This window comes from Athene cunicularia, assembly GCF_003259725.1.
Source record: "Athene cunicularia isolate RWA chromosome 1 unlocalized genomic scaffold, athCun1 chr1_part1, whole genome shotgun sequence".
Taxonomy (NCBI): Eukaryota; Metazoa; Chordata; class Aves; order Strigiformes; family Strigidae; genus Athene; species Athene cunicularia.
The window spans coordinates 91,696,561-91,719,308 of NW_020799091.1; the positions used below are offsets into that span (position 1 = coordinate 91,696,561).

At 35.1% G+C, this 22,748-nt stretch overlaps 3 protein-coding genes across 15 annotated transcripts in view; 2 read left to right on the forward strand and 1 right to left on the reverse strand.

The window, feature by feature from the left end:
• Window positions 1-22,748, reverse strand: part of CASK (calcium/calmodulin dependent serine protein kinase) — a 199,469-nt gene that overhangs the window by 92,765 nt on the left and 83,956 nt on the right. For all 13 annotated transcript variants that reach the window (XM_026841024.1, XM_026841586.1, XM_026841435.1 and 10 more), the window contains exon 6: window positions 3,554-3,656. In XM_026841024.1, coding sequence (XP_026696825.1) covers window positions 3,554-3,656 — 103 coding nt within the window. The remainder of the gene's footprint in view (window positions 1-3,553; window positions 3,657-22,748) is intronic.
• GPR34 (G protein-coupled receptor 34) lies at window positions 5,497-9,134 on the forward strand. Its single transcript, XM_026842050.1, has 2 exons — window positions 5,497-5,573; window positions 7,352-9,134. The coding sequence occupies exon 2, from the start codon at window positions 7,374-7,376 to the stop codon at window positions 8,514-8,516; it is 1,143 nt and encodes a 380-aa protein (XP_026697851.1). The 5' UTR covers window positions 5,497-5,573; window positions 7,352-7,373; the 3' UTR covers window positions 8,517-9,134.
• Window positions 18,636-20,957, forward strand: GPR82 (G protein-coupled receptor 82). Its single transcript, XM_026842180.1, has 2 exons — window positions 18,636-18,683; window positions 19,890-20,957. The coding sequence occupies exon 2, from the start codon at window positions 19,923-19,925 to the stop codon at window positions 20,955-20,957; it is 1,035 nt and encodes a 344-aa protein (XP_026697981.1). The 5' UTR covers window positions 18,636-18,683; window positions 19,890-19,922.

Genomic DNA, 22,748 nt, shown 5'->3' on the forward strand with positions numbered 1-22,748 from the left:
ATGATGATCTGTAACTACTGCCTATATTGCCAGAATTCCATCTTGAAGTACCTACTGCAATGCTTCAAATTAATACACTTAGCAAAATTTTCTGATCATAAGAACAGCAAGAAGAGACCTTCAGAGATTGGTAACTCATGAAAACAATTTCTTGTAAATCAGGAGATGACACATGCCTCTTATTCGTCACATTGCAGTTTATGGGAAAACAGTGGAACAAAAAGTGTTTCATTATATTTTCCCTTCTGGTCTTACGAAAAATGAATTATGGCTATATATATATATTTTGTACTTAATAATAATTAAACTCTTAAAACTAAACCTGACTGGGTTATTACCTGATGAAATACAGTCATGTTCCTAAGATCTATTCCACACACATTTTCATTAATGGTACCTAATATGACATCATAGCTTGTTATCATGAGCTCCCTTACACTTCTGTTAAATAACCCTCTATCTGCTTGAAAGAACACTGTAATTATAATCCTTCTAAACAACAAAAGTCTATCTTTGGACTTACATCAAAAGATTGGGACTGGTCTACTTTCAATATCTGGGAATAGTTTATTACAAAAATTCCCCTTCCCCCCCCCAACAATTTAAAGACATAGGGAAAAAGATTTCATTTGTTAAGTTAAAAAAATTCTGTAGTCCCTAACAAAGCAAAATCTGTGCCCTAGAAGGCAGGCTTTGAAGCCTTTGAGGAAGAAAATTCCCTTCTATTTGTGTTCTCCTGGGGCTACACACAATCTGGGCTTGCCAGTCACAGGTGTGTCAGTGTAAAAAGGTAAGCAAAAAGGCACAAAGGCAAATGCATGAAAGCAAGGAAAAAATTTCTAGAACACCGGTAACCCCTGAATGTTTTAGATATAGCAACTCCTATTTTAGCAGGAAAAATACTAAGACAAAAGAGAGTGATCATCGTAGATACTGAAGAGCTTTCGAATAATGGCTGGCTTTTTACGCAAGATCAAGGGAAGAGTCCTATCAGTTGAACTTTACTATAGGTATATTACTTTCAATGTTGACATGCATTTTCTAATGGAAAGCCAGTGTTTATTTGCTTAAAAGATAAACTACTCCAAGCAACATAAAATAAAGATAGATAAAAAGATTTCTGTTCTTGAACACCAGGGTCATCTACATAGGGATTTACACTAGTAAAAGAGTATATTCTGGTAGGGTACTGTGATAATACACATTACAGAGATACAGAAAGATTAGCAGGTATTGCACTTTCTGTAAGCATAAGACAGTGTGTTTTCACTATTGTAAAAATTTTAAGGTATACTGAACACTAAAATGTAGTAGGAGCACATGGGGTTTTAGGCCAGTAAGAGAACCTTAATGCCATAATAGCTTCTGTTTAATAGAAAGTTTATTTTTTGATGTGTTAACCATCAAATACAGGAATTGTCATGCTGAAAGGGAAATAATTGACTATGTTAAGCTGAATCAATGTTTTTCACTAAAAATTAGAAAAAGAATGTGAAGGTGAACAGGTTGGTTATTATGCTGCTAAAACTTCTCTATAAGGAAAGTTTCTATTTCATTTAGGAGACAACTGAGAAATAAGTAGTGCCCATAATTTATCATTATTAGAAAATGAAACATCCATAGAGCATATGGATAACTTACTTAAATGTGCAGATAAACAATTTTTTTTTACAAGAAATATATAGTCCAGTTCAAACAGACAGCGTTGTTAACTTTCATATAACACATATGGGGTGATATCGTAAAGTTGAAGAAATAAAAGCTTGCAAGTGCTGTGTAGGGGACTGTCTAGTAATATGCCTTCAGGTAGGACTCTAAAGGGAAAAGAATTGCCAGATAACAGATGTAGTTTGTGGTATAAAGACTAAAAAGGAAAATGAGAAGAAAGAGCTAAGAAGTCTGTTGAGGAGGAAGCTTGAGACAAGTAGTAGAACTGAAACCTTCCATGGTATATAAATGAAATGGAATTCTCAGGGTATCACTGAAAGCGAGAGGAATGGGAAGCTGAAAGTAACAAATGCTAATGAAAAGGCCACAAATTGGAAATGAGAGTTGAGAGAAAAATAACCATGAAGGCAGACTGATATGGCAGAAGTTGACATGGATGAGGCAAAAGACACAGAGAAATATTATACTGATGAGGCTTAAGAAAGAAGCTTCTCTAAGTACTGCAAACAGAGCCAGAATCAAATGAAAATATAGAAAAGGAAAGACCAGACCAGAACTGATGGAGGTTGAGCACATGAATGATGAGTGGGATTGCAGAACAGTGAATGGTAACAGAAGGGGAAGGACATGACAAATCTGGGGAAAAATGCAGGATTTTTCTTCCAAGTTGAACCTGAGGTTTCTTGGGAGACAGCTAGTAGTCTGAAATAAAGTACACTGTATCTGACTATATCCAGAAGAGTAGCTGAAACAGAAGAAATGGATAAAATTGCTCGGTGAGAATATAAAGAAGAAAAATGAGAGAATCAAAAAGAAAAGTGTAGGAAGTTATCACTAAAAAAATCAGTGGCTGAGGTACAGAAAATGAGAAACACAGGGAAAGTAAAGAAAGGAGCAATCTTTTTATTGAGGAAACAATAGCAGCTTAACTGAATGGGTATTTTCCTTGAAAAGATATATCGAGGTCTCTAGGTAATAAGATACTTGGATATTTCCAGGGTATTAGTGGTATCTGGAAGGGAATGGAAGCAGTTGGTATGTTTATATTAGATTTACTTTTTAATGTAAAGAGCATATAAAAGCCAAATTGACGCAGACCTTGAAGTAATTAGATCAGGAAATCTGAATTTTTGAAGAAGCATGATACTGAGAGTAAGTTACTGGTTTTGAAGAAAAATATTAAAACTAACAAAATCTTTTGTTGTGGTCTCCTACTCTGAAAGCATCAGAAAATTGATTGGGTCTTCATCTGTGCAGGCTGATTAAAGCATAACCCTATTGTCTGGAACAATATGGAAGGCAGCTAGAGGAAATAAAATCCACAGAAAGCAAAACACATAGTCAAAAAATATACATACGTATCAAGCTATTGATGTCTTATGCAATAATTACAATGAAATATTAAAACACAGAAAAGAGTCACATGAAAGTCACACTATTAAGATTTTGCTCTTAAACAGCATAGCATTCTGGCAGAAATTACCTAAGAAATGTAAGGGAGTATTGACGATGCTGTAGTAAGTCCTTACTCAATTACTTTGACATACATTTAAATCCTGATGGCATTTTTATTTGATTTGCTTTGTCAAGCACGGAAGAATTATGCCAAAAATTGTATTCAAGTGGAAAATTCTTTGCTTTTTTCCAATTTTATTTTGCTCAAATGAGCATAAGCTCCTGTTGCGTAACATTTAGAGGAATTTAATACTCAGTATATGTATGCACAACAATGTTAAATTCCAGTAGCAATTTTGCTTCACTGTGTGCACAAAGTCTTTAGTGAAATTTTTGAGCTCTTGTTTTGTAGGCCAGGCTGTGTCAGAAGAACAGAACTCTGCAGTACAACATGCATAATATTTTATAACTTCAAAGGAAAATTTCTTACCTCCAGCAACTAGCCCAGACTCTCCTAACTGAATTGCTACCCCAAAGCCACCAAGCTTTACTGGGGCTGAATTCTCTTTTGAGGCAAGCAGTACACAGTGTGGCTGAAAAGACAAAAACCCAGACAAGTTATTATATTATTAGAGAAATACAATCTGCTTTTTAGAACTTATTTTCATAGATTTGCAAACAAAAGCTAGAATTTTGGGGGGTTTTTGAAATAATTTCTTAATTTCAGATGTTTTTTTCCTGGCATAGACTCCTCTTCCTTCATTGACTTCCCTTTCAACTGTCCCAGGTCCAGAAAAATCCCTTCAGGACTTAACAGAACTCACAAGGAACACAGAGTGAAATGATAATAAAATGGAGATAAAAATCAACACCTATAATTTCTTACCTAGTATTACTTTTTCTTTTTACTGTTCACTCATTAGCCTTACACTGTTTCAATTCTCCAGCAGAAATATCCTGCCTGTGATATACTTTGTGGGATCTTGTCCTTCACACAGTGAATATAAAACACTGGTTTGGGCCTTAATCACAGAGTTAATTCACTGATCACTTTGCAACTGCAGGTAAGAAAAGGACCCTCCCTGTGATGTTTCTAATAAATATTCTAGTGAGGGAGGAAATTGTTTAGGTCTCTAAACTGGATTCCAGGCACTGTCATTCATACCTTTGATTTTCCAGTCTTTCCACTAATAAGAGTGAGGTGTAACATACAAAAATGGAATAATAACTATTTGGATGGATTCTGGCTGGTGTAGGAGGAAACAACATACAGACAAAATCTATTAGAACACAATTCAGTATTTAATACACACAGCTAAACTACTGCATTTAATATAGAACAACATCCTGCATTTATCTGAAGCTCCTTTTGCAGTCAACCATATTATTTAAAAGGAAGAACGTCAAATTTGTATATGGATTCTTAAAAATACATTACAGCTTAAATCACAATATTAGGAACTCGAAATAGTGCAAAGGAGCTAAAACAAGCTCAGTTTGACTACCTGTAAAGTCATCCATCTGTAACCACAAACATTTTCATTTTAAAAGTTTCAACTGCATGAGAACAAGCACCTTCCAGTAAGAATGCATGTTTACAATTCTAACTGAAATCTGCAGAATTCCATAAAAGCTGATTCCTAAACAGATGATATATTAAGAAAATTAACATGTAAATTCTCATTTCAAATACTAAGGAGAATACTAAGCCAAGACAATGTTCTTGCAATGACTGTTAGATTTAGGCTATCTTACATGAGGACTTCTGTAATCCAATATTAAATTTGCAATTTATAAATGTACTTTTAAATCCCTTACATCCTATTTAAAATAGTATTACCAGGTGGTATTATCTCTGCATATTGTATTTCACTTCTGTCTTATTGAAACTGTTAAACTGCACACAGTGTGCACTTTCATATTCTCCCATCACTGTCATTTTGAGGGAAAAAGACCAACCTCAAATTTCTAATCCCAGGCAAGGAGGAAGGTAGATGGGAGAACCACACCAACATAAACAAAATGTATCATTTCACTGTGGTGTTGATTTACCTTTACCCTACCTTTGAAAAAGTGATACTGTTTCCTTAACAGTATTAAAAAGAACACAGGTAGCATTATTATTATTATCAAAAATTGTCATCAAAAAAGGAAGCTGCTGACACTGCTCACCAGAAGCAGTTTCTGAGAAAAAAAAAAATCCAAATATCCCAATTCAGAGTGAAACTCAGTGAAAATTTTATTATAGAACCTCTTCCAGCAAAGCCCAAACTAACAGCAAAATTGATTTTTTCAATAAAGTGAGTTTTGCTATTTAAAAATGTATTTTAAAAAAAGTTGCAACACTAGTTAAACTTCCTCTTGTTGCTAATTGTACTGTGTCAGCTGATTCTCATCACTTTCATAGAGAAGCTGGTGCTTTAGCTTTCTAATAAGAGGACTTGCATGTTAGTCCTCTCTGTCTTCACCAGCAGTTTTGAAAACTAGCAGAAGTTCTTAACATATAAATGGTAAGTGGTTTCTTTTATACCTAAGCTATAGTAAAACAAATTTCTCTTAAAATTTCTCTTAACTGCAAAGGTACTACTGACTGTCATACCCTTTCTTAAATATATCTAGGTTTAAGTATGCCTGCTTGCTTACACATGACAAAACTTCTGATCGCAAAAAGTTGTGTTTCTAGTGTTTCGCTGCAATGCAATCAATTTTTCTTTCTCTCTCTCATTGACCTAAAACTTGTCACTACTTATACAAGTCATGATGTCAAGCATTTTTATAGAAAAGCAACAGAAACAAGAGATTATATTAGTAGAGAGATTTCAAGATATATTTGAAAGCATCACATTTTAAAATCAAACTTTCAAAATTACTTCTTGCCCATAAAATATGAAATGGCAAATATGAAAACATAAATATTTTTGAAACTGCTCATATATTGTACAAATTGAATGCAATCACAAGGTCAGCCAATCAGATTTATATGTACATTAGGTCTTACTAAGAATTTTACCTGAAGTGCTGTCATTTTCACTGCCACACCACACATTTAAATGAAAATTTGCATTTTTAAAACCTAGCTCGCAAATGACAAACTAAAGTTATGTATATGTCAGTGTTTTGTTGTTGTTGTTAATTTCTTGTTACTGTTGGACAACCAAGTTCAGAGTACCAAAACCAATTCTGAAGTTTTTATGAGATTAGAGGAAAAAACCTTGCCCCTTTAAAACAAATTCTGAATAAAATTATTTATGGACTCTTTCCTCACTATGAAACATAAATTGAAAACAAAAGTTGTATCATTACTGATCAGTCTTAAACGTCTCTCTAAGCAACTCATTGTGATTGTGCTCTCCTAACCACACACTTTTTTGGTTTTCCTTCTTTGGTCAAGGCTGACTTTTCTTTTACAGATTCTAACTTCCTAGTCAAAAATAAGCTTAGTGAAATTAAAAACTTTTAAATGAAACAATGAAAACAAGGAAGATGTGAGAACAGTCTGTTACTGCATTAATGTAGTTTCCAGCTAATATGGGTTTATTTGCATACTACTGATTTGTGAATAGACAGGAAAGAATAAAAATACTTAAGTTTACATGAAGATATAAATTATCAAAACCAAGCTACTGCAATAGTACTGACTCACAGTGTTACTTATAACAGATTACATAGCCAGATAAATATTAATTAACAATTGCTTTTCTAATTGAAAACTAGTGATTTGCATGTGAGAGATCCCGGGTACTTATTTAAAATTAATACTGATGAGTTTAGAATTGTTTGGATATATTACTATGTAGTTTGTATCAACACCGAGAATAGTTCACTTAGCTATACTTACCTGTTCTTGCATCTTAATTAATTAGAAAGGCTAATTCTAACATCTGTACTTAAAAAAACCCCCAACCTTGTGCTTATAGATAAAACAAAAAATTTTAAAAAATTTCTGAAGTTTGCAGCAAATCATAATAGTTGATTTTTAAAACAACACAAGACAGTAATAAAAATGTAATTACTAAAATTTTTATCTGTGTGAGTACTCTGTACCATCTGTTCTTGCCTAATTCACGTGAAGAAAAACAGGGAACTGATTATTCTAGACTTACATTGTATCATGATATCCGGCTGAAAGTCCTACTCAGCTACACTGATACTTTGATGCATTTACTTTTTTTTTTAGTTATTGCCTTTTATGTTTATATCCCACCAGACTGTACACCATATAGTGAGGAAATACGAAAATGATCCAATGGCAATTTAATTCTTAAAATTTCTCTTTACATCCCTACAGAACAGCTAAAAAATCCCCAGAAATGATGGCTGCAGCTTCAGCTGATGTACTGACCCTTATTCCACACAAGGAAGCCTTCTGGAGTAACCAAACTAGCCTAGACATAAATGCCTCAGAAATTCAAAACAATGCCAGTTGTCCCTTGGATGACAACTCACTGTCATTTGCTTTGATAGTTTTTTACTCTATTATTTTTGTCGTTGGATTGGTTGGAAATATTATAGCCCTGTTTGCTTTCCTGTGCATTCATCAGAAAAGGAATTCTATCCAAGTTTACTTGCTAAACGTAGCTGTTGCAGACCTTCTGCTGATCTTCTGTCTTCCCTTCCGAATACTCTATCATGTTACCAAAAACACCTGGATGTTTGGACTAATTTTATGCAAGATTGTAGGAACTCTATTTTATATGAACATGTATATTAGTATAGTACTGTTGGGACTAATTAGTCTAGATCGTTATATAAAAATAAATAAGTCTGTGAAGCGTCCTAAAATGTTAACTACTACACGAAGCATACGTATATGTTGCATGGTGTGGGCACTTGCACTAACAGGATTTATAATAGTAGTTGCACCATCTTTCTTTAAGAGTGGGGACAGCAATTCTACTATGTGCTTTCATTACAGAAATAAACAAAATGCAAAGACAGAAGCAATTTTAAATTACATTACTGTAATAATTTTTTGGATAGTTTTTTTCCTTCTGATACTCTCATATGTTAAAATTGCCAAGAACCTTCTGAAAATTTCAAGGAAAAGAGCAAATTTTCCCAATGCAGGAAAATATACCCAGACAGCAAGGAATTCCTTCATTGTGCTCGTTATTTTCACCATCTGTTTTGTTCCTTACCACATGTTCCGGTTTGCCTACATTACATCACAGTTACAAAACCCATCTTGTTATTGGAAGGAAATCATTCACAAATGCAATGAGGTGATGCTCATATTTTCATCTTTTAACAGCTGCTTAGACCCAGTTATGTATTTCCTAATGTCCAGAAGTGTCCGTAAGACGGTATTCCAACTTATTTGCAGAAAAATTCACGGAGATTCAGGCCTAACTCTGGAAAGCACTTCAGAAATAAAACTTGGACAATATACACAAGAGAGATTATCTACCACCACTCCTCACTCAAGTTCTTTAAAGAAGAAGTCTTTGATTTGATTATCTGAATGCATACTGGTTTATCTCTGTCACTCCAGGACATCAATTTAAGATTACCAAATGCTATACTGTAGAGCTACTAATCCTGCGTCTTTCTTCCTGTTAAAAATGAGAAGTATTACTTCTGTTTGTGAAATGAGAAGTTACTTTTCAGAAGTATTTTGCTCTTGTTTATCTAAGAAAACGAGATAGGAAGTCCTCAGACTTCTTCTGTTGGGCTAAACTAGAACACTAACTCTGTAAGGAGACCTCCACAAAGTGGCTTGAATCTGTATAAGGAATCTTGTGTATAGACATTAATATTACCAACTTGTGTATGTAAGTAATAGATGAATTATATCCTATTCAAAAGAGCTATATAAACCATGAAAGATTTTATGTACTTCTGTGTTTTAACAGGTTTCAGAGATGAGCATTTTAACTACATTTATAGAAGTATTTTTTCCAATAAAATATTTCTGAATTTAGCAACATATATGGCTTAAAAATGAAGTTAATAATACAACTACCATTAATTCACTTATAATTACAGAAGGTACACTTGGTTTTATTAAACAGCAAAATTAAAATATGCAAGCCTTCTAAGACCCTTATTATATTCTCAACGTTTTAATGAAAGTCAAGGTCGAACATCTGAGGAACAGTAAGCAATGCATCTGGGAAAGCAGAAATTACTGAAGGAAAGATGTCATACTGGTATTTTCAGTTACCTAAGGTTTCCTTCAAACTCTGACAAATTTGGTGACTGCAGTTACAAAAAGTAGATCAACAAGGAACATAAACTCACAGAATTGATCAGGCATAAAGAGCAGAATAGAAAAACTGGCTCTCGTGAACACCTAACACATCAGCTCTGATTTTAGCTCAGGTGCAGTCACTGGTCCACTTACAGATTTCCAAAGCCATGCATTTCAACTGCACACTTCCCCCCTGGTGCAGGTGTCTTTTTACATAATTAAAATAACCTTGATAATTGCTGATGCTATGTAAATGGCAATGTAACAGCAATGTCCCATAGATACAACTATATTCTCAGATTAAAACCAAACAGGTTTATGTATTTAGGCATAAACAAAAATTTCAAACTTTAACATTCTTTAAAAAAACAGGGATCTTAAGGTGGTTGGTTGACCCAAAGACGCCTAGAGGCAGTTATACCAAGAACAATTTAAATGTCTGCCATGACAGGCCAGAAAGGTGAATGAATTAGACACCAGATGTTAAGCTCCATAAAATTTACTATTGTGAACACATACAAGCAATATTGCTCAGGTAAGATGGTGTAAAGAAGTTGGTTTTAATATGACTAATAGTAACTCCTCTGATGTAACATGTGATATTTTATGCCAAATCTGTGTCAAAATTTGTGGATTTTTACTAGTTGTGTATAATATCCTCATTTTACAGAAGCTACTTATAAAACTCTTACTGAGCAAAGTAAACATAACACTTCATGTCTACTAGATATGAATCTAGTTTCATTTTAATGTGATTTTACATCATTCAATTTTGGTGAAACTGGGTATAAACATGTTAAAAAAATGACAATCACTAGCCAGTGTATTTTGGGTTTTTTTTAAACAAAAAAGGATGAGGTTTCTTAATCTTGAAGAGAGTGATTCCAACAAACATGTAATTTTCATAAAAATGCAATGGTAAATACTTTTTTTAACAGTTTCAACCTACAAGTAAGGTATTTGTACAATAATTTCTGATTGATTCTCACAATAATTGCATTATAATTTTTTATGATCTTTTATATATTATCTTGTCATCTATTATATGTGCACTGAAGCAAGAAGTGTCTTGGCTTTGTGTTTGTACACTGTAAGGTTCCTTGTCCTCTGCAATTCTTCTATGCAGTATAGTAGTTCTCTACATAGTTACATCAATGCTGGTAAACCTAGTGGAGTTTATAAGACATCATTTCATAAGATATATAAATTATCTCATCATTATTTGCCTATATATCTTCTGCTGTAACTGACTGATGACACTGATCACCAGGCTGGGGGCACGTGGAAGGTGGGACAGGATGGACATGAATAACATCCATGCAAATCTTGTGAAGATCAATAAGGCCAAGTGCAGAGTCCTGCACATGGGTTGGGGCAATCCCAAGCACAAATACAGGCTGGGAGATAAGCAGATTGAGAGCAGCCCTGCAGGAAAGGACTTGGGGTTATTAGTGGATGGAAAACTGACTATGAGCCAGCAATGTGCTCTCACAGCCCAGAAAGCCAACTGTATCCTTGGCTGCATCAAGAGCAGTGTGGCCAGCAGGTCGAGGGAGGGGACTGTCCCCCTCTACGCTGCTCTTGTGAGACCCCACCTGCTGTGGGGCTGTGTCCAGCTCTGGGGCCACCAGCATAAGAAGGGCACGGACATGCTCGAGCGGGTCCAGAGGAGGCTGGAGCACCTCCCCTGTGAGGACAGAGAGAGAGAGAGTTGGGGTAGTTCAACATGGAGAAAAAAAGGCTCCAGGGAGACCTTATAGCGGCCTTCCAGTACTTAAAGGAGGCCTACAGTTAAGATGGGGAGGGACTCTTTATCAGGGAGTGTAGTGATAGGATGAGGGGTAATGGTTTTAAGCTGAAACAGGGTAGATTCAGGTTAGATATTAGGCAGAAATTCTTTACTGTGATGGTGGCGAGGCACTGGAATAGGTTGCCCAGAGAAGCTGTGGATGTCCCCTCTCTGGCAGTGTTCAAGGCCAGGTTGGACGGGGCTTTGAGCAACGTGGTCTAGTGGAAAGTGTCTCTGGCCCACGGCAGGGGGAAGTGGAACAAGATTATCTGTAAGGTCCCTTCCAATCCAAACCATCCGATGATTCTATGACACCGTATGGCTTGAACAAAGTTTGAATTCTAATTCTTTTGAAGAAAATGTTCAGTTTAAACCAGAATTTTCATTTACAAGTATTGCAATTCATGGATACTGCACAATTACAAAAATAGACTTGGATCTCTTCAGAAGATCAAGTAATAGTACAGGGCTTCAATGCTACAAACGAAGTTGACTTTTAAAGCCAATATCAAAAAGGAATGTGTTCTACAGGACAAAAAAAGACCACCTTGTTATTCTGGACATACTTTTGTAAATTATGTAACATTTACTTGGTTACTACAGTATTATTTTGTGAGCAACTAAATACATAAAAGGACAACAAGAAAACAGTCATGCAATACAAGTTCAAGATTTTAGTTCATCATATGAATAGTATTATGTGGACTTTTTGTTTTTAATGATTTTAACAGTGAAATCTAGTCAGTACTTTCTTCAAGAGGAAAGTCTTAAACACCCAAACCTATTTGCACTGATCAGGTGTGTTCTATATGATAGCTATTCTTTGCAGATTGTAGAGAATGAGCACCAAGACATACACAGTATCAGCAGACAAGGTTTCAGAACAAACCATTTTAGAAGAAATATCAAAGAGTAACTAACACTTGCCCAGGACTACATGCTGCACATTAAAATGTTTCAAAAGCATTACAATACAGGTTAATCTATTGCTTAAACCAGCCTCTGCACACAAGCAGCAAATATAACCCAAATCATTTAAACAGATTTCAGGAGCTACACTATAATGTTTGTATTAGGCAAATCCACAGCACCTTTAAGGGCAAATGAAATTGGGCAAGCTTGATTGTATAAGGTACCCTAGGGAAAAGCAAATAGATTTGTTTGAGGGAAGTCAAGTAACAGAAAATCAATAACAGAGGAGCTTTCTGGAAGACTTAAGAAGCACTGGGATAAAGGTGATATGGTGTAGCTGGGACTTCAGCAATGTCACATACTAAAGGCTCTAACAAACCCTAGTATGTTAGCTGTTGATTCCTGTTTTACAACTGGTTAAAAATTGGAAAGGTGGCTTAAAAATACATAGTCATTTTCTTTGTGACATTTCCCAAAAATCTGCGAATAGATAAATTTACAGACATGTTTAACACTACAATCTGGAATGACTGAAAGTAAGGAAATGACTAAGTTTTCAAACAACACACAATTATTCAGGGTAGTGAAACCTAAAAAAAGTTCAAGATATAACTCTGTTCAACACCGGTAAAAGAGCAAACAGATTGTTATTAAATTTCAGAGAAAAAAAAAAGAGAAATCATCATTGTGCTACTGTGTAACTTATACAATACAGATTCTATACAGACTACATTAAATCAACTCTTCAACTCAAAAAATGAAAATCTGAAAGGAAGCACAAATCTGTAACAGCAGGTATGGTGCGGAAAGGAACAGGTATGACTATATGATCTTTGACAGAGTGTGACATTAAGGGAGTAGCAGTTAGAACAAAAAAAGAACCCCAGAAAGCAACCAGACAAGTGAAAATAGTTATGGAATTCCACAACGATTTGAATCAGTGCTTCAAGATGTTAAAGGCCGGATGTATCAACTGGCTCAGAAAGGGATCTGAAACTAGACAGCATTGTCATGTAGGAAACAATTACTACTGACCAAAACTCAAAAGCAGGTATCTTTACTATTTTTAAAAAATATTTAATTCTTACATTCTTTTCTGCCATACATTTTCCCAAATTTGAGAGTAAAACACCAGGCTCTGCAAGACAATGTTATTGAAGAGCAAAGTAAGCATCTTGGGAGGTCTGATGAAAGTTACACTGTGACATGTCAAATGACCATATAATTATTCACTTTAATAGTGTCTCTTACTCCTCATCTTAGCAGTGCTTCCTAAGCACTATCAGGGCCAACCACAGCAATTAGTTGAGTTTTCAGATTAATTTCAACATGTAAATCATTCTATTTGTTCTTCTTTCTCTAAGTAGAGACTAACTCAATGCACATCTCCACATAACCCTCATGAACCTCATTTTCCTTCTTATTCAAATCTAGAACACATCCTCAAATTTCAGTTGGCCTATCAAAATGTCACTTTTTTGCTATGTAAAAAGAAGCACATATTCTTCATTGGAATAAACTCTAGTTACAAAATGCATATAAAATATACACGCTGGCTAGTCACTTCTATACTTTTTAGACTTGATAAATACATTAACAGCAACATTGTCACACATATATTCCTTAAAATGAAAACATAAGTCAAGAAACAAAACTGTTTGCCAGATACAAGTTTACAACTTGAATCATAAACATATCAAAGTGCACCTGGTTTGAGTAAACAGCTGTACACTGCTTCTGACTGGGATAGAGTTAAATTTCTTCACAGTAGCTAGTATGGGGCTATGTTTGGGTTTGTGATGAAAACAATGTTGATAATACTGGGAGGTTTTAGTTATCAGGGAACAGCGCTTGCACAGCGTCAAGGTGTTTTCTTCTTCTCACACCACCCCACCAGCAAGCAGGCTGGGGGTACATGAGAATTTGGGAGGGGACACAGCTGGGACAGCTGACCTCAACTGACCAAAGGGATATCCCATGCCATATGACCTCGTGCTCAGCAATAAAATCCAGGGAGGCAGTTTGCCAGCCCTGCCATTTCTCAGGAACTGGTTGGGCATCTGTCAGCTGGGGATGAGCATTTGGGGTTTTCTGTACCATTTGTTTTTCTCAGGTTTTCTTACACCCTCCCCCCCTCTTTTTTCTTTTTCTTTTCTTTAAACTCTTTTTATCTTAAACCATGAGTTTTCTCACTTTTACCCTACCAATTCTCACCCCCTACCAACTGGAGGGGGAGTAAGCAAGCAGCTGCTTGTGGCTTAGCTGCCTCATGGGATTAAACCACAACCACCCTTTTTGACACCCAATGTGGGGCTCAAATAGTTCGAGATAACAACAGATTTGACCAGAGCCTGTTAGAGGGAGCAGAAAGAAGCATCAGAAGCAGCAGCCTGTTCTGCAGCAGAGCAGCCACAAGAACAGGAGGGGGAAGAAAGAGAAATCATAAACAAGCTTTTGCACTTTTACCCCTCCGATTCTCTTTGCCATCCCACAGAGAGTGAGAATAATTAGGGGGCAGGGATGAAGCTGGAAAAATCCTTAACATTCAAACTGCACAGTTAGAGTGGAAAGTGTAGTAGAAACAAGAACATGAATGGCAGAGAAACAGTTAACTGTGTATCATAGTACTGCAAAATGAGAAACAAAATGAGGACCAAAAAAAGCTAGGGTTTACTTATAAACCTATGTTTTAACAAGTTGAATATTTAAAATATACCACAATAATAATATATTCTGGTACACGCTACTTGTAAAAGTTACCTTGCTTTTGTCTGTAAATGGCCTGTGAGTTCTGGTTCCTTTAAAGTTTGCATACAGAGAGGGGTACTACAGCTTTGCACCTATTACAAAGCAAGGCCAGCTTCTTCAGAGAACTGTCAAACCACAGACTTAAATAACTGCTTTAAAAAGAAAAATATACTTTCTACTGCTTCCACAAAAATTCTCACTAGGTAAAGAAGTTAAGCATGGTTAACAACAAATTAAATGTTTGATGAAAGGACAGGATCATTTTTGGCAGGGGGTATAGAAATGTCCTTTATCAGCAAGGAATTAATTTTGCAGTCAGAACTCCCAGCCTTCAGCCAACAGAATCTATCATTTAAGCATCAGTTTTGCTTTTACTGCCATTTTTTATTTTTGCTTTGTTATTTTTCATTTTCACAGAAGATTAAGAACCTGGAAAAACCAAAGACCTGTTATACACAAACATATTTAACTTGGAAAAAACCAGATCATAGTGTGATGCAGAAAAACACAGATAAAGCTTCCTATTTGACTACGACAATCAACAAAATTTTCACATGAAAACATTATTTTTGAAGCTAGAAGTAAAAATCATCATGATCAATACACAGCCACTATTTTTTTAGAAGCAAATACAGTTAAAGAGACCTTTGGGAGCTGCAGAAAGAATGTAATTGGGGAAAAAATACAAAGTATTTAGCATTAAAGACCTGAAATAGAAAAATGTTTGAAGATTATTTTTGTCAGTACTGTAAGTTTTCCTGCCTAAAAGACATCGGTTTGCTTGTGTTTTGTCTATGTAAAACAACTACCTGGAGCCTGTGAAACACCTAATGTTTCATATTTTATGACAATGAAAGAATTGAAGCTATTAGTGCAATATATCTCCATTTCCATGTCCATAAGGATGCCACAGAGTTATACTGCATACACATGTAATTCATCAAACAACATAAGCACTTTTAGTCTGGGTCTATTTTTCTGAACCACAAGGGCAGTTCTAAAACTGCTGAAAATGTATCATTAATGAACAGCAAACACAGATCCAGTTCAAACCTGCCAAATACTTTATCTTCACTGATTCAGCATAGTGCTCAACTCAACTAGACTACATTTAAACATGAGCTTAGATAATTTTGGTTTGACAAGCACTTCTTACCATATTAAATACATATACTGAATATAGCTAAAATCCTCATTCTGTCAAGTCAGGAGAAGAGCTGCGCACTTCTGCGTTACTCCTGCAAGGAAAGCTTATACAGATGTCCAAATGAAAATGGTTATTGTGTACTACATCTGTCAAAGAAACTTCTAATGTTTAATGAAAAAAAATTCTCAACAAAACTAATCATCAAAAGTTAAAGTTCTAGGAAAGCTGCTTGCAAAATGATTTTTTTGGAAAGAAAATATGGATTACATTTGTGTAGTAGCCGCTGCATCTTAGAGACTTATCTTGGTATTAAATGCCATACAGTAGATCAAATTCCAAGAACATGAAATTAAATCTCAAGTTAAAGGCTGCTGTACGTTTGGTGAACGCTATGAATTTATTTAGTGTGATTCATCCTCAGAACCATAGTAGCCATATCCAGGGTTGCACACTTTTTTCTGTGCCTTATTCTCAGCAGTTGCTTCCCATCCTTCAAGATGCAGACACTGAGTGCATCTCTTGGGCCTTCCATAGTGCAGACAGAGCCAGGACTGCTACAGGAGCCAGACGTAACCGAGCTGCTGCCTTCCTCCATCTTACAAGGTGCAACTGATGCCAACACATTATACACTCTGTTGTACAGCAGGAAGGGGCCAGTTCTCTCTTTGGTTTGTGACAGGCACAAGGAGCTATGAGGTTGACTGGGCTGTCTTCTATCACCTCAAGCAGGAAGAAGGGAGAGAAAGTGGCCAGGCAGCCTGTGAGAGGATCACTCTGTCATATATGATTGTATTACATAGCATGCTAGGTATGGGTTATACATAGTTAATTGAAATACCTTTCACCAGTGGGAATTTCCCTGGTTTTGTGCCTTTGGACCACAAAATAAATTGCATACAATGGCAAAATGCAACATATGCTGCCTACTGGCATATAAAATCAAGTAATGTATAAATTAGAAAGTGATAATGGTTTAAGAATACAGAAAATATAAATAATTGAGGTGAAGAATGCATGTGAAGGTCATTATGAAGAAGAGTGAATTGCACAGAAGATGCCCTTGCACCATTTCAATATCATCAAATATATTTTAGATAAAACATGCCATTTATAAGTTAGGTAAATGGAAACAGTCCACTAAAATAATGGAAGTGCTTATTACAGCTTAGAACCAATTGTAACTGTGTTTCTAGGGTTGGTTTGTCATTTTAATTTGTAATATCCCATTCCTTTGTTACTCATCTCACTAATCAGTTCCAAAACGGTCTGATAGACTGTGATTCACTATAATAATCTATTATCACACAGTAAATTAGAAAAAAAATATAGCATTATCTCTTCCTACAGCAAGTTATGGTCATTGAATTATAAACAATACAGGCTACAGTTAATAACCAACCCAGTAACAGCAACAACAATAACAATACTAATAATTTTTAAAACCCCTACTAACTGGAATTGCTCACAGTATTTTTTGGCATATCTCCTCTTAGCAAATTTTCAGGATATGCATTCTTGTGTGTAAATCTGGATGGAACACCACAGTAAGAAGGACTTCTAAGACTACTTAAACTATTGAATATTTAACACAAGACTCTGTTAGAACAAATTTTAATATAACTATACATTCAAAAGTGGAAAAAAATAAAACCAAGTTATAACTAAATCTAACAGGAATAAGAATTAAAGTACATGTGAACTAATTACAGCTTTATAAATTACTACTAATGCACAGCAAGTTTCCCTCACTTAAATTTAATCTTAAATGATGTCAGCTATGTAGTGTAAATAGGAGGCCAGCATACATGTCCATCATCTTAGTAAAAAAAGAAAAAATAATAATGAAACTGAACAATAAAATTGATAGTAGATCACTGAGGTGGATTCTCACAGTGTGTTTAGACAAAGCAAAACTAACAAAACAAGAACCTTACCAAAATTGCAGAAGTTTTTATACAGTACCTCCTCTATTCTCGTAAAGGAGCTTACAGCTGTTGAAAAGCTGTATCTGACAACCACAGATGTATCAGACAGAAGGAAATTCAAGAGTCTCAAGCTCTTAGAGCTAAACAGAGTTTGACTGATCTGTGACCAAACCTTTGCTGTGGACACTTCTGGATGATTTGTATAAAAGACTATTTCTTGGATACAGAGTTAGTTTTCCCCAACTGATGCCTAGAACGCATTAGCTGTAAATTGCTTCCACAGAGTCTATCACCTGACTAAACATATGAGGTGTGTTCATTTGGTCACTCATCTGGGGACAGATATGGATACAGTATTATTGCACAGGGGTTTCAGGAATAGACAGTCAGCTTTATGACAGACCTTGGAGCTGAAGAACAGTTAAATATCATTGAAAATACAAATTTTCACATATAAAGTAGCAACTTCCCCCCACCCCTGCGAAGTGGGCAGTCCTAAAGAGAATGAAACTAACAATCCCTCTACCCCCAAAAGAGGAAAGCACTATATAAATGATTGAAAGGTGTTTCTGTGCCATACCTACATGACCAAAGGAGAGTTACAATCATTATTCCACAGTATCTCGTTCTTTTTATTCTTCTAATGGAGCTGCATCCTGACCTAATTTCAAAGTCTTTTTTGCACAGACAACATCATCTTGTCTGAAATTTAAATGCCTAGCCACTTTTTGACACTGTAAAAGAAAAGTGGACATTCTGAAAACCTACTTATGTCAGAGAGATATTGTTCTTAACTGTACTTTCCAGATTCAAGTATCATCCTTTTCATTGCAGCAGTAGAGACAAAAAAGGTATCGGACAGAAAAAAATTCCTCTCTGCAAAGGAAGGTGCCTGCAGCTTGCATATAGGTAAGCTACTACTACTTTGTTTCACCTGACAAAATTTGGTCATTGACACAAAAATGATCATTAGACTTCTAAATGACTGAATTAAACAATTACTTTGTGAATTTAATTCATTGTAATAAAAGAATTTAATACATTTTGGTTCACAATCCATATGGGACTTAGTGTACACTAAAATGCCACAGCTATAAAAGTTAGTTTAATTTGCAAGTTGTCAAAACATGGCTTACAGCATATTTTTTAAATGTGACTTTTACAACTTTTTGCTATCTAGTCAGCTGGGTGTCTGGGCCTTTTATCATAACTACACAGAATGTTCTTTGCTATTTGAGTTCATTTGCTTAAAGCTGTTTTAAAAAAAATATTACGTCTGTAAGTCTGAAATCTGTTATTTTTTCCACGCGATTTTATATGGAAGAAAAGATAACCATGATACTTCAGTAAAATAGTGTCTGGACAATAGGATCTCTCTTCACTACAGGTTAGTAAGCTGAAATGCCAGATTTTATAGAGCCATTGTATAAAGCTTTGATTTCTTATTTTCAGTCTCAAAAATGAAAAAAGGATTAAAAACTGAACTTGAAAAAAAATATTGCCATTTTTAACACCCATTTCATATGTTTAAAAATCCAGATTTAATTGCTTATTCAAAATGTACATCTAAGATTAGAGCTCTGAACAAAGTGACATTAAATACAGACATCAGCACAAAATAAATGCATCTAGCCAGATGCCTACATCATGAAGAGTTTAATTTATACTTAAATGGAGGTACAGAGCCCAGAGTATACTCTTTTGCATTTCTGCAATTAAAGTAATACTTTGCACTTATTTTGCTTATTTAACTTAAAATAGTCTAGAATCAGTTTCCAAAGCAGGTTACAGATGTTCCAGAAGATTAAGAAATAAACCAAGACCAACAAGTTATTGTCACACCCTAGCTTCAACCTTTTGTTTCCCAGTTTAATTATTAGATTCTATGCACCTAAAATCTTTGGGGTTCAACATCAGCCAACTTTTCCTAAAAAAAACTCTCAGTGGAAGAGAACACACAAACAGTAACCTCATGCAAATACAATACCAGAGGACAAACAGCAGGTAGTGACAGTGAAAAGTAGGGGAGAAAGAGGACAGTTAAGATAACAACAAAGAATAAAAGAGATGTTAGATGCACATTACAGAAAAATAATTATTTTAATTTTGTTTCAGCTCTGACCATTCATTCAAGAAATACCAGTATAAATGAGAAATTCAACATGTCTTCTTCAGCCATCCTTAGCTACTACTGTAGCTCTACCAGTCATCTACTCTTTCCTATTTCCTGCTGGAAGTTTTGGAAATATTCTTGCTGCCTGGATATTTTCAAGGGAAGCACTCACGAAAAGAACACAATACATTTACCTGGCAAACCTTGTCACTGCAAACTTACTCATATGTAGCACGATGCCTTTTCTGGCTGCCTATTTTGCAAGAGGGTACCAGTGGACATATGACTCCACAGCATGCAGAATAACAAATCACCTTGGGACTCTCATTATGCATGTCAGCATGTATGTTACAATTATAATTTTATGTTCAACTGCTCTAAGTCAATATTCAACACTGAAGAAAAATTGTGACGTACAATACTCTCAAGCAGTTAATGAAAACTTTTACAGATGTGTACTTGAAAAGTTTCGTCAGCCAAAATTTGCAAAATATCTGTGCATCATTATATGGCTTACTGTGCTCTGCATAACGGTAATAGCTATAACATATAATATGCAGGCGAAGGCTATGGAAGAATTTCACAAATGCTACAACATCAAGGTAGAAGCTGGTGAATTTACCACAATGATTGCAGCTTCTTTTGCCACTGCATGTTTTTTTTTATCTTTTATGACAGTTTTGTTTTCATACTATTCTCTTACCAGACATCTGAGTAAAATACAAAAAAATACCTGCATTGGTGAAAAACATCTAATTTACAGTACAGTGAAAAGAAACATTTTTGTCATCCAGATGATATTAACTGTCTGCTTTCTTCCATATCATATTTTTAGGCCAATTTTTTATGTACTGCTTACAAATGATGACTGCCCAAGGTTAAACTATCTAGTGGAAATAAAAAATTTCCTTACTTGTCTGGCTGCTGCTAAGAGTAGTTTAGATCCAGTTATAACCCTTCTGCTAGATAAAACATTTAAGAAAAGTCTGTATGGCCTGTTTACAAAATCCACACCAGAACACCACAAACGTAAAGCTGGTATTTTCACTGAAGAGACTCCCGAAATGTGAAGAAATATGGAAAGATTTTAGTAGAATCTAAGTAACAATAAACTAATTTTAACTACCTATAACCACTTTGATATGAAACGGTAAACATTTAAATAAAATGCTAACATATTACTTGTATTTTTAATATGTTCTTGCTTGCTACATCAACATTAGTCATAATAAATCCGATGTGTATATTCAAATGAATCCAAGTAATTTATACAGTAAACTCACTAATACCCCTTTATTCATGCAATGCAAAAGACATTTTATGTCATCCATGGACATTGTTTGGTACCTAAACAATCAAAGAAGAAGGAAGAAACTAGGCTGAAGTTGAGAAAGTTGAGAACCCTGTTCTTTTTTATCATCAATAAAGGAGTCCTAGGTTTTGGACATGAGTTTCCTTTATAAAAAAGGCTGAACAAAGAACAGACATTTTCTCTGGAATGACTGAACCATATATCAAAGGCTTAAGAGCTACAAAACACATTCAAGATTAACATGTATTTTTAATTCAGGAGTAGAAGGGTAGATTCCTTGGGTAGAAGGTTGATTTTTTTTATTTATTTTTTTTTAAATGGGAAATGCATCATGAGATGCTGAAACACTTTAGTGCATAAAGAAAAGTTCTTGATGACATCTTATTCTAAAGTTACTGAAGAATACTGTTATTTACTCTAACTATATTCATTACATTAGGGTTTTGTTACAGTAACTGTTTTTTTAGGAGTAAAAATCTGTGTTAAGAAATTATGCACATTTTTGTATTTGAGCCTTCACAGAAAAAACTCTACTACAGCTTCGTACTAAAATAGCAGAAAGCTCAGGTTTAAGATTCAATTTATCACCCTGCTCTGACATTTCTTATCATGGCTACAGTATTACTGACTTTACATCTGCAACAGGGTGACTCTGAAGAGGAAGTTCTGATGGTGACTTATAAGCTGCAGGGGTGAAGTATCCACTGACGAAGAGAAACTCTTGTGGCCTAGGTTTTTACTCAGCATTTGAGAAGAATGGATTATATACATGCTCTGTAGCTTCATCAGGAATCATTTTTCTTGCAGTCTTATTCATGGCAGTCATGCTCAACAGCTGAGGCAGTGGCTCCCCTATTGGTATGCAGACTTGGTGTACTCAGGACCCAAAAATGCTACATACTTATTCCACTTTAAATGCTGATTAACACATGCCGCTCCAGAAGGCATCTCCTTCACAGAAATGTTTAAATCCATACCGCTTGCAGAAGAGTGTATAAAGCACAAGGAATCTGAAAAACTGCAATATATCTGAATATACAATAATATTCAGTGAAAATAAAAAAAGGATTAAATGTATACATGCAGTTATTTCTAACCTCTGGTACTACTTATGATTAAAAACCCCCCAACAAAACAAATCACTGAAATTTCCATAGTCCTGGTCTAGTTTTGTGCAGTAAATTCTATGATTTAATTAGGAAGGCACAAATATTTATTATTTACTGGTATACAAAATATATTAAATGATAAACATTTAATGATCATTAACAGTATGACAGCAGTGCAGAACAGGAGATTTTGTGGTTGGGTTTTTTTTTTTTTTGTTTTTCTTCTTAAACTACAGAAGTTAGAATATCACGATGACGTAAGCAGATATTTCAACTATTTTGAAACTTTTTTGTAGAAGACACTTAAGACTACATAATGGTCTTTTCCCTTGTACAATCTTCTTTGCAATGGAGATCAAGAGCAGTTTAAATGAGTGTAAGCAGTGCTATAACATACTAGGTAGTCTGAGAAATCCCATCACTCACCCAAAACGTCACAA

Bases quoted from the DNA above. Each gene is read 5' to 3' on its own strand.
- GPR82 (XM_026842180.1), top strand. From the start codon at position 19,923: ATGAGAAATTCAACATGTCTTCTTCAGCCATCCTTAGCTACTACTGTA.
- GPR34 (XM_026842050.1), top strand. From the start codon at position 7,374: ATGATGGCTGCAGCTTCAGCTGATGTACTGACCCTTATTCCACACAAG.